This window comes from Sphaeramia orbicularis, chromosome 12 (genome assembly GCF_902148855.1).
Source record: "Sphaeramia orbicularis chromosome 12, fSphaOr1.1, whole genome shotgun sequence".
In the NCBI taxonomy this organism is placed as follows: Eukaryota; Metazoa; Chordata; class Actinopteri; order Kurtiformes; family Apogonidae; genus Sphaeramia; species Sphaeramia orbicularis.
The window spans coordinates 59,854,558-59,867,717 of record NC_043968.1 but is presented as its reverse complement, the minus strand read 5'-3'; the positions used below and the strand labels follow the sequence as shown (position 1 = coordinate 59,867,717).

Sequence of the window (13,160 nt, the reverse complement as noted above, 5' to 3'; positions counted from 1 at the left end):
ATTTAGTACCACAAAGGCAAGATTTACTGTCCAGCTTAATTGTAAATGTGCACATACAAATACATTTTGACTGTCAGACCTGTTGGAACAGATAAAATAAGACCTAAACGTTTACAGAAAACATAAGTTGTGTTAGATGTGGTTTTTAGTCCAATGGCTCAGGTGGACTATTGGTGTCAGGCATGGGTGTTTTTAGCCCATTTTTGGGGGTGCTGAAGCACCCCTAAATTGATCCCAGCACCCCTAAAATAATTGAAGGTTGCTGAAATTTTACTTTTTTCTGTTTATGTCCATTTTTAACATGCTAGAAAAATGTCCAAATCGCATACAGTACATGGTTGAAACGTAATATTTTCACAACATTAATACAGCACCCCCCACCCATCTTGTTTGTAAAATGGTATGATCCCCTCCACCCCTCCTCCCTTTCCCTGACTGGGCTCCACCTGTACAGAGCAGTGTGCAGGCGCTGCCTTCTACAGCTGGTTCAGTAGTGGAGGAAGTACCTGGGTTCAACCAGGACATTTGTTTACTTCTACCACTGAATACCAACACATTAGGATCAACACCAGTCCATATTTTACTGCACTGAAACGCAGATCCCTGTTTCTGCTGTTAGGTGGGAGTTAGCTGATGTTTTTTCTGTCTAGGAAATGTTCCATGTGGTTCAGTCCACCTCTGTTTGAACTGGACTGAGAGAAGCTGCTGTTGTGTCTGTGCATGTGTTCAGATTAAAGACAAGGAGAGACTGACTTTATCTGACTGGATGAACATTAACTCCTAGTGTGTGAGAAACATATGATTGTTTTTTTGGTTTTTTTCTGAAAAAAAAGAAGAGCCAGATTCAGGTAAGAGTGTAAAATGAACTTGTGTAACCTCATTTTCCACAGCAACCAAATATTCTTTTACAATGATGTTATAAGTTGGATAAATGTACCAGTTTATATCTCTTATTAGATATAAAACACATTGTTTGGTTATTTGCCTTTTGGTTAAAGCACAAAGAGAGAGAGGGGAGCAGAGACACTTCACATATACACTGGTCTACAGATTATTAGAAATGATCTGCCTCAGATTGAATGTGTTAAATGTTACGCATTTTAATCAGATTAATTGGAAAACAAATGATAAAAGTGCTGGTTTGCTGATGTTTTGACGGCATATGATAAAGTGTTCTTCCACATATATACTAGTTTATGTCCATTTATAAACAGATTTATAAATGTTCCACTGATAGAACCTGTACAGTGAATGTATTGTCATGTGCAGACAGTGTTTGAAGTAGATCTGGTCGATCTGACACTAATATTCCTCTGCAGTTAAACCCATTCTCTCGTACATGTATACGTTGAGGAGCTGCTGTATCAAAATGGAGGATTGTCTTCCACCACCTCTATGTCCCACCTCTCCTCATCCACTGGGTACAGTTTCCTCAGCGACAGACCGCAATCCACCAGAGCACCACCTCCACACCCTCCATCACCAACCCAGGTGCCCCACAAGGGTGTGTCCTGAGCCCTTTCCTGTTTACCCTCTACATTAATGCCTGCATCAGCCCCTCACCCATCACCACCTATCTGAAATATTCAGATGATGCTGCTCAACAACAACCACTATAATATCAAAATATAGAACATTATCTGAATAAGGGAAAATCTAGTTATAACACAGAAGTACGCATAAAATAAGATATTATTGTAGTTAATTGGTTATCATGATAAGACGATATTATCACATTTATTGATCATTGTATTTGGAGTAAATATCTGAAGTGCACATAAATAGTAAAATCTATATTAAAACAGCTGATTATGCAAATCTGATTGTGTGTGAGGTGACTAAAAAAAGTGTATGTGAATGGTTTGTATGGATGTTTTGTGTTACTATAAAAATATACAGAATTAGTGTGTTAGCAAAGAAAGGAAGCGGATCTAGTTTGATTATTAGTTTGTAAAAAGGGGGTGGGAGTCAATAAGTTATACTTCTTCCCACTCCTTTTCAAGCGCACTTTTTTTTTTTTTTTGACCATGTATTATTCTTTGTTATCTGATGATTCTATGTGCTGGAAATAGAACTACTACTACTACTACTACTACTACTACTACTACAACTACTACTACAACACCTGTGTAACACACTATCACAGTTCCATCTCCCATCTGACACAGCGGTGCACGGACAATCACCTGCAGATGAATGTGTCTAAAACAAAGGAACTGGTTCTGAACTCCTCCATCAGAACAGCCCCTAACACCACCCATAACCCTGCCAACACAGGAGGAGAAGCAGTGGAGATGGTGGAGAGTCACAAATACCTAGGACCCACCCTGGACAGTCAGCTGAGCTCTGATCAACACTAGGGATGCACCAATGCTGATACTGATACCAGTATCAGGCCGATATTGAGTGTGTGTACTTCTACTCGTACTTGTAAAAGTGCTCCGATACAACCACACCAATACCACTTTGGCATTCACAGTTAATTTTAGCAGGTACACAGCGGAGGAGTAATGTCCGCTGTGTGGAGATTTTTCAGAATAAACAACGGTGACAAAAGTAACGTTGACTGCAACTTACGTTAAAGAGTAGAGATGGGATTCGATAAGAATTTAATGATTCCATTATGGATTTTGCTTATCGATCCAATTCCTTATAGATTCTTGAGGAACCGGTTCGACTCGGTCCATCTCCCATTGTTGTGCTCCTCATTTCCTTTCTCCTACTTAAAAAACTTGTATTTGAGGGGGTATGACGTTTGCTGCCCACACTGGAACCAGAACTGGGCCCGGATGACGGCCTGGTGTTCACTCTGCCGCTAGATTCACAAGCGCCGCTAAGTAGCGAATCAAATACATGACATTCCTGTAAATGAATCACATGCTGTGGACAAATGTTTGAACACATTGGAGGGATTCCACCCTTTTGAAGAAATGGAAGCTTTGACAGTGTTCCAAGTGGACCTGGTGTCATCTTTTCAGACCGTTTCTGCCTCAACACCATGTTGGCTACGTTCTGACCAAAACAATGCAGCGTATGCGTGACGTCATTGCGCATGCGCAACGAAGGCGGAATCAATAAGCAGAATCGTTAAGCAGGCAGGCAAACGATTCCAAGGAATCGAGCTACTGGGATCCGGTTCTCAAAAAGAACCGGTTCTCAATTCCTATCCCTATTAAAGACACAGACGGATACGGACGGAGCGGCACGAAGCTGGCCGGAGTGGCACAGGGCAGTTGCCGCAGAATTCCATGCCAGTGCCTGCATATGCGCCCGCTGTCTCTCCCACGCTGGGGGTTTTTAAAAATAAGCCCTATGTCACCGCCCTGTTGATTCCAGAATGCAGGTCCGCTGTGTAAAAGTCCAGCCTGACTCACCTCTGTTCTCCCTCTGGTTTGGCTGTGGAACTCAGTCAGTGGTGGAAAAAAGGTGGGATCACCATCTCACCTATTTTCAGGAGCTATGTAAAACTAGAGCTAATGACAATATCACACATTTTCAGTTGTAACTAAGTACTCATATCAGTACTCAGTATTGGCATGTACTCAAATATAAGTACTTGTACTCGGTCTGGAAAAAAGTGGTATTGGTGCATTCCTAATCAAAACACCACTGACATTCATAAACACTGCCAACAAACACTCTCTTCCATCCCTACACTCAGAGCGCTTTAGTTTTTTTTTTTTGTCCATGACACAGACTGTATTTACCAGGAAATATTCAGATGAAGTTTGTTCAATAAATGTCGACTTATTGATCTTAAAAGTCCCTCCATGTTATTTTAACGTTTTCACTTATATTTACTTGTAAAATAATTGAACATGAGCTGCATTAATGACATCATCATCTTCTACATCCTTGATTTGTGTCAAACTAAACTTAGATCATAATATGTCATAGAAATCCATCCACTGTCACATATTCAATTAAATCAAACATCAGTGTTTATGATCCATGTTTTAATGGATTTATTGATTCATTGTAATGGATTAATATTAGTGTTCACATTTGGGTTTTTTTCAGAGGGTTGGAAAATAACTCAATTTGGCTTTTTTTCCCCCTCAAATTGAAGTTTAATGGACTTTTTAACATCATGAATTTGTTTGTGTTTAAATAATTGACCACTAATACAAACCTTATTCATTGATTTTATTGTTTACATATTTCCATCCTCTATGTTTACCTCCGTCAGGAGGTATTGTGATCACTTTGCTTTGTGTGCATGCGTGTTTGTTTGTTTGTTAGCAAAAAGTTATGAACAGATTTTCATGAAATTTTCATGTTGTAGTTGAAACTTGTAGTTTTTCCTTCAGACTTCTATTATCACTGATTGGGCCTTTGCTGCTTTCCTCTACTGCTTTCTAGTGGCTACAACAACAAACTGCAGCTCAGTGTTTGATTCTTCATGGAACTGTTCAAACCTGTTAAAGCTGTAATGAATAACACACAACTGTTCACACACAGACTTTAATAGAACTGTTGAATGGACATGAATCAGGAGGCATAAATACAAGTCATAATAATATCGAACAGAGTCAAAGAAGCATATGGATCCACAGAGCATTAAAATTGGAAAACCTTCCAAACCTGCATGGATTCAACCTGGACTGAGTATTAAAGGGAATTGAATCAATGTGGTAAATGTGTCTAGTCAGTAAGAGGAGGCTGTGAATATACGTCCAAAAAACACCACATCTACATTCAACTGTCCATTCAAATATGGGTTTGACCTTTGACCTACTCATCTCACAGTCTTGTCATAGTCTCATAGTCTAAACCTTTAGTGGATCAGTTTTCCATCTGTAACAGAACCAACTGGTGCAGCTTCTACTGAATGGACATCACATCAGGCTTTACAAATCAACACAAATCAACATTTTTCCATAAACTTCCCCATTATGTGATGACTGATAATTCTACTAATATTACATCTTCTCATATTTACAACATCAGTATTTTCTCCGTCATTGAACTAAGTCACACCTCAGGCTTTAAGAACATTTTCTAAGATGGTGGACATCTATTTATTGAACTGGATCATCCAACATTTTCACCCTGTTTACACAACCATAAAAAAACCAATAACTGTTAATAATCAGATAAATGGAATAATCAGATATGATTCATTTACATGCACTTCAGAAATCATGGAAAAACCCTGTTTCCATGTTTCAGTCCATTATTGCATTTCTTTGGGAGTTTGTACATACGTAGTAACGATAGAATCCAACTCCCTGTTCTGGTCTCCAGCTCATGTTTGACTAAATCACTTCTGTTTCCTCTCATTTCTCTTTTCTTGCACATGCTCAGATGGAACAGAATGAACTCAGCCAGATGAACAGGTTTCCATGCATGAGCTCAGCCTCAGTCTGAGTTGGTTCATGATCTCCACTTCTATCGTTGTCTCCAAATCCATGTCCATGTATTTGGAACTGAACCAGTCAGGTTCTGCTATGATCTGAAACCCATTCCAGTCACATGACTGAGCCTGGTCAGTCCACGCTTCTTCTGTAGGAAACAGGAAGGAACAGTAGATTGGAACTCAACTCCTCCAAAGTGGAAAAACGGCTCCACTTTGTTTGACTTCCTCCAAAGCACAGACACCATGAAAGTCTTGTTGTGTGGTCCTCAGTTAATGACAGCTCTGTGAACACTGAAGATGCTTTTACAAACAGACAATTTGCTGGTTGATAGTCACATACACTTGACTATTAGAATCCTTACAAAAAAGTCTGAATGGAACCAAATCTGGATTGTGAGTTCAGGAAAAAAAAAAAAAGAAAGTTGATCTGTTATTGTGTCGTGTGATTTAGAGACAGATACGAACAGATCGATCTGGTCAACTGAATCAAAGTCAACAATGAGTTTATTGGAGTTTAGGAAAGTGGGCAGTGGATCCAACATTCCAATAAAGACCAACTCCAGCGTAAAGAGGTTGAGTGAATGTGGTCTGGACTCTGTGGATCAGAGTCATGGTTTCAGAGACGTTGTAGAAGGACAGAATACCTGCTGTGTGATCCAGGTACACTCCGATTCTGGAGGAAACTGGACCTGGGACAGAAGACTTAACACTGTTATGAACAAATACAGGAGAGTTATTGTTAGAATCAAGGGCCCAAGATTTGTCATTGTTTCCAAATAGAAGTTCATCAGAGTCTCCTTTTCTCTGAATATCCTTATATGCGACTGCGACCCCAATGCCCCCCCCTTTCCACTCCACCTCCCAGTAACATCGACCAGTCAGACTCTCTCTGCTCAGGACCTGACGCAGGTAACTGAATCTGTCTGGATGATTGGGATAGTTCTGTTTTTGTCTCAAACGTGTTGCTCTTTTATTCTCCTCAGACAGTGACACACATTTATTCATTGTGTTTGGATCCAGTGTGATGTGACGTGAATATTGTAAGAATCCTGCTCTGGTCTGTGGTTCCGGTTCTGGTTCTGGTAGAACCTGTGTTTGAGTGATGCTCAGTGAGATGTTGGTCTGTTCCTCTGTCAGACTGAGCTGTAGTTTATCTCTGAGCTCTGACACAGCTGTCATCACATCCTCAAAGTAACTCCGAGGACAGATGTGGATGTGGGATGAGTCAGGATCTTCTCTGAGTTGGGACACTGATGGATACTGGAGTAAAAACTGGTTGTGGTCATGTGTGTGTGACAGTTTGTCCATCTCAGCGTCTTTCCTCCTCAGCTCAGTGATCTCCTGCTCCAGCTTCGACTCCAGCTCTTTGATTCGACTCACTTCAGTTTCCTCCTTGGATCTGATCTGCCGCTCCACATCACGCCTTCTTTCCTCCAGGAGTTGGATCAGCTCAGTCAGGATCTTGTGGTTCTTCTCCACTGCTTCATCAGCACAGCGACTGATGGCCTCCGCCTCCTGTTGAAGCACCTTCACATCTTTCTGTTTGTCTTTGATTCTCTGCTGGATTTTCTGTCGACTCACCTCCAGCTCTGTCTGCCTCTCAGTCCTTTCTGCTGCAGATGAGACTGTGTCGTGGCCTTTATGTTCATCCACAGAGCACAGATAACAGATACACTGATGATCAGTGCGGCAGAACATCTTCATCACCTCATCATGACGAGAGCAGACGTTCTCCTGGAGCTTCTCTGATGGATCCGCCAGCTTGTGTTTCTTGAACTGAGGTACGTCATAATGAGGCTGAAGGTGTTTGTGGCAGTAGGACACCAAACACACCAGACAGGACTTGACAGCTTTCAGTTTCCTCCCAGTGCAGAAATCACAGGCCACATCTTCAGCTCCAGCATAGCAGTGGTCAGCTGCAGCAGCTCCAAGTCCAGTCTTCTTCAGCTGTTCCACTAAATCTGCAAACATGGTGTTTTTGACCAGGACAGGCCTGGGTGTGAAGGTCTGTCTGCACTGAGGGCAGCTGTGGAGGTTCTTCCCGTCATCTCCATCCCAGTGGGTTTTAATACAGCTCATACAGTAGCTGTGTCCACAGGGAATAGTCACTGGATCCTTCAGTAGATCCAAACAGATTGAACAGGAAAATGTTTCCTGATCCAGTTGAACTCCTTTCTGCTCCATTTCTGCTTCGTGTCTCAACAGCTGGTTAAGTTTCACTTTGAGTGAAAGCAGTCTGAGCTCTGATCTGTTCTACATGGGCAGTGATTCCTGTCTGCTGTCTGGATCTGCCTCATGTTGGCTCCGCCCACCAGTAAGCCGTCAGATCTACAAGGGAGGAGTGGAAGTCATCCACAGAGTGGAACTGCTGTGTTTGTTACAACACAGAAGACAAACCAGTTTTTCTCAGTTCCATAGACCAGTTGTGTCCTAAATACGGTCACGGTTTGGACTGTTTTACTCATCAGCTGCTGTGGATCGTGGTTTTAAGATACTGTCCCCCCATTATTTTCACCAACCTCAGATTAAAAATTACATTTTAGATGAATAAAGTTGACTATGGCCTGTTCAAAGGTACATGAACTACATTTATGAGCCTTATAAATGTCAATGACCACTGTAGAAATTATACTATGGATCAATAATTAACCCTGTCAAGGGTGTGTTTAAAGGTCCTTTGTCATGATAATATTCAGATAATGTTCAGACGAAGGCATGAAAAGAGGAGCTGGTGGTGAAAGGAAGTAGGAAATGAACTGAAAACAAAGCAGATAAACTCTGCTCAAATATTACTGAACAGTACAGTGTCAGTGTCTGTAGGTGAACGTTCAGCTGAAAAGTTCAAACTGTTGTAGAAACTTACACACATTCATGGAAGTTCACATTTACACAATAAAAGCCCCTTTAAGACATGAATGGTTTCCATCCACTCAAACACTAGAGGACTTTTATTTTGGTACAGTTGTGGAAGTGTTTCAGTTCTGTTAACGTCACCTACAACAGTGGAATCAAATCAGGTTTGGTTCTAAATACGACCATTTCTATCTGTTAAACAGAGGAAATGATGATGTTCTGACGGTCTATCTATCTATCTATCTATCTATCTATCTATCTATCTATCTATCTATCTATCTATCTATCTATCTATCTATCTATCTATGGCCTGTTCAAATGTTCATGAACTTCATTTATGAGCCTTTTAAATGTTAATGATCACTGTAGAAATAACACTACAGATCAATGTCCATATACAGTACATGGTTGAAATGTTATATTTTAACAACAAAAATACAGCAACCCCGCCCCCCCAACCCATCTAGTCTCAAAAATGGTGTGATCCACTCCACCCCCGCCTCCCTCTCCCTGGCTGGGACTCTGGGCTCCACCTGTACAGAGCAGTGTGCAGGCGCTGCCTTCTACAGCTGGTTCAGTAGTGGAGGAAGTACCTGGGTTCAACCAGGACATTTGTTTACTTCTACCACTGAATACCAACACATTAGGATCAACACCAGTCCATATTTTACTGCACTGAAACGTAGATCCCTGTTTCTGCTGTTAGGTGGGAGTTAGCTGATGTTTTTTTCTGTCTAGGAAATGTTCCATGTGGTTCAGTCCACCTGTTTGAACTGGACTGAGAGAAGCTGCTGTTGTGTCTGTGCATGTGTTCAGATTAAAGACAAGGAGAGACTGACTTTATCTGACTGGAAGAACATTAACTCCTAGTGTGTGTGTGTATGTGTGTGTGTGTGTGCGCACGCAGACAGAGAGACATATGATTGTTTTTTTGTTTTGTTTTGTTTTGTGTTTTTTCTGAAAACAAAAAGGAAGAGCCAGATTCAGGTAAGAGTGTAAAATGAACTTATGTAACCTCATTTTCCACAGCAACCAAATATTCTATTACAATGATGTTATAAGTTGAATAAATGTACCAGTTTATATCTCTTATTAGATATAAAACATATTGTTTGGTTATTTGCCTTTTGGTTAAAGCACAAAGAGAGAGAGGGGATCAGAGACACTGAACATATACACTGGTCTACAGTTTTTTTTAGAAATGATCTGCCTCAGATTAAATGTGTTAAATGTTACATATTTTAATCAGATTAATTGGGAAAACAAATGACAAAAGTGCTGATGTTTTGACGGTATATGATAAAGTGTTCTTCCACATATATACTAGTTTCTGTCCATTTATAAACAGATTTATAAATGTTCCACTGATAGAACCTGTACAGTGAATGTATTGTCATGTGCAGACAGTGTTTGAAGTAGATCTGGTCGATCTGACACTAATATTCGTCTGCAGTTAAACCCATTCTCTCGTAGATGTGTACGTTGAGGAGCTGCTGTATCAAAATGGAGGATTGTCTTCCACCAAAAATTAGGGTTAGGGTATATTTCTTTTATGATTCCAATCCATTCCTCTTTGACTGTGGCTCAGCGTTTAAATCATTTTGATCAGATTTGATGGTTTAGTCACAGAGTTTCTCATACCCAAAAAATGTTATGCTTTTCCATCACAAATGTGGGAACAATGGTTCAAAATTGCATTAAAATGTACAAAACAGTGAAATTTCTCTTCCTGACCAGCCAGCACTCTGGGTGCTCAGCCCCCCTAAACCTCTGATCCTAGAATCGCCCTTGGTGTCAGTTGTTCTCCGTCCGTCATCCGTAAACAATTTTTCAAGAGTCTTCAGAATGACTTGATATTTGTTGTGGGATGTCTTTGGGGTAAGGTCTACCAAATTTGTTCAAAGAATTGGGAAATTTTGATTTTTGGCATTTTTATGAGTTTCTGAAATGTTAAAAATCCCCTTTGGTTTATAATGGGACACATTTCAAAGTCCTATAACTTGAAAACAGTTGAAGATATTGATATAATTACGATTGGCCATTGATAGGAAGTCACATATGGGCTTTTACTTGGTGCCATGACCTTTGACCTTGAGTGACCTTGAAAGGCCAAACGAATGTCAATTTATGTATTTAAATATGCCGTTGGACTACAGGACCCTTGGTCCTATTTTTATGAGTTTAGTTAAGGACATCATGGTTGTCCAGTAAAAGGAGCAGCCCCCAGTGGCTTTGTGTGAAAATTGTCATTCAAAGTAAAAGTGAAGAGTTTCTGTCTTTCACCATCTATGGTTAACACTGAGAGTAAAGCTGGCAAACCTTTGTCCCCTACAGAGGACAAAAATGCCTTCCTGGAGCTCAAGAAAATAACAAATGTAAAAAACTACATAAACAAATAACACTGTTTACAATAGAGTTGTCTGTGCTTTACATGAGCTTGGATTTTTCTGGCAACTTTTCCCTCCTTTCATTTTGGTCTCTTTAAATACATTTAAAGTCCTGTTAAATGAACAGAAAAAGGATCAGTCTGGATGGAGATGTTTTTCTAACACGTTGAATCGGGTTCTGCTTTGAGATGTTTTTAAGGAACGTTGTTGTTTAGTACCTTTTAAATTGCTGTGTTTTGTATCCTCTTGAGACTGAGGAAAGTCAAAGGTTTGGCCTTTTTACATAAAATAATTGTCTTGATTGGAAACAACATAGTGCAACAGTTTTTTCCAGATTATTTATTTGTGGACTGTCCTTTTGTCCTTTCATTTGGGTCATTTTGGTCTTTAAATACAGTACATTCAAAGTCATTTCAAATGAATGGGGAAATAAATCTGGATGTAGGCTAGATGTTTTTCTAACTGACTGAACCGTTTCTTTTTTGTTTTTGTTTTTTCAGATTGTTTCTTTCCTTCCAGGCAGTCCTTTTCTCCTTTCATTTGGGTCATTTTGGTCTTTAACCCTTTCATGCATGAATTATAAGAACCTTAGTTGAGATTTTTTTCCTGAGTGTTTTTATTCCTCTTCAGGCATGAAAAAAACAATGTGATTGCAATTTTTTCAATCAACAAAAATGTCCACTCAGCTGGACACCATGTCTTTAATTTTTGAAGGTAAGAAACCATCATCAGAAAGTGATATACAGTACAAAACCAATGAAATAAAAACATTTTTAATGCAGCTAATCTGATGTTTTCTTACATTTTAACATACTCTCATACTAGTTATTTCTCACTTCATGGAGATAATATGCACAAAAAAAACTTTTTGATTAAGAAAACTGTTAATTACAGTCTAATAACAGTTAGCAAATATTTACACTAAAAGATATTACTGCAGATCAGGTTTATCTAGAACAGCAAAGTTACAGTAATGGTATGAATGTCAGTGTATGGGATGGTGCATAAGTGTCCACTATGTTGGCTGATATGGAACTAAAACAACAAAACCCATGAATATACAAAAGAACAGCTGGAGAAGAACTGCCCACTGTAGTGACCACTATGCATGAAAGGGTTAAATACAGTAAAAGTCATTTTAAATGAATGTAACCAGATAAATCTGGCTATGGGATGTTTTCTAACTGTCTAATTGTGCAGAGTTTCTGCGTTTCAACATCTACATCACAGGCGTGGCCCGGGAGCCAAATCTGGCCCGCTAGAAGGTCCAATCCAGCCCCTGGGATGAATTTGTGAGATGTAAAAATTACACTGAAGATATTAATAATCAAAGATGTTAAAATTATTTTAATTCAGGTTCCATATACAGACCAATCAGATCTCAATTGGGTCAGACCAGTAAAATACTATCATAATAACCTATAAATAATGCTGCAGAGTTCATCTTTGTTTTAGTGTAAAAATGTGAAATTATGTGAAAATTATTATACTAACAAACTATCCTTTTACAAAAAATGTGAATAACCTGAACAAATATGAACAACCTGAAATGTCTTAAGAGAAGTAAATGCAATTTTACCAATATTCTGCTTGTTGTTGTTAAATGTTTTGTGTATTTGCAATTGTAATGTAGGTTGTAATGCACATGTGTAAATGATAAACTGTTAAACTGAGGCAGAATATTGTTCAAATTACACTTGTATTTCTAAAGACATTTCAAGTTATTCATGTCATTCAGATTTTTAAGGAAACATTGTAGATGTAAACATCTTAATGTCATTTTTCTTTTTTCACTGTTATTCCCTTACTGGTCTGGCCCACTTTAGATCATAATGGGGTGAATGTGGCCCCTGAACTAAAATGAGTTTAACACCCCTGATCTACATGAACACAGTCAGACTGCTGGAGTGTCAGACCCCCTCAGTGCATCCAGACTCATGGTAACATGTGGCTGATGTCCACAGGGGACATGAACTCAGACCTGTCCTAAAACTACAGGACAGATCCAGTAAAGCAGGGGTGTCAAACATGTGGCCCAGGGGCCACATGCGGCCCGCCAAAGGGTCCAGTTCGGCCCCTGGGATGTTTTTCCCAAGTGCAAAAATTCCACAGTCTTGAATTGAATTAAGCGAGAGAAAAAAAAAAAAATTAGCTTGAATTCAGGAAAAAAAATCTTCAATTAAGCAAAAAAAAAATCTTGAATTAAGCCAAAAAAAAAAAAAATATATTCGATTAAGTAAAAAAAAAATCTTGAATTAAGCCAAAAAAATAAAATAAAATCTTTAATTAAGTAAAAAAAAATCTTGAATTAAGCAAAAAAAAAAAAATCTTCAATTAAGTAAAAAAATCTTGAATTCAGCCAAAAAAATCTTCAATTAAGTAAAAAAAAAAATCTTGAATTAAGCAAAAATAAATAAATAAATAAATAAATAAATAAATAAATAAATAAATAAATAAATAAAAATCTTCAATTAAGTAAAAAAAAAAATCTTTAATTAAGCCAAAAAAAATTATTCAATTAAGTAAAAAAATTTTCAATTAAGCAAAAAAAAAAACAAAAC

The 13,160-nt window shown here is 38.8% G+C and overlaps 1 protein-coding gene across 1 annotated transcript; it reads right to left on the bottom strand.

The window, feature by feature from the left end:
• Nucleotides 1-4,759: 4,759 nt before the first annotated feature.
• On the bottom strand, nt 4,760-7,579 carry LOC115429496 (tripartite motif-containing protein 16-like). Its single transcript, XM_030148994.1, has 2 exons — nt 5,564-7,579; nt 4,760-5,366 (listed from the first exon to the last, which is right to left on the bottom strand). Exon 1 carries the CDS (start codon nt 7,541-7,543, stop codon nt 5,864-5,866), a length of 1,680 nt encoding a protein of 559 aa, XP_030004854.1. The 5' UTR covers nt 7,544-7,579; the 3' UTR covers nt 4,760-5,366; nt 5,564-5,863.
• Nucleotides 7,580-13,160: the final 5,581 nt, after the last annotated feature.

Excerpts from the sequence above, each read along its gene's own strand:
- LOC115429496 (XM_030148994.1), bottom strand. The coding sequence starts at position 7,543 with ATGGAGCAGAAAGGAGTTCAACTGGATCAGGAAACATTTTCCTGTTCA.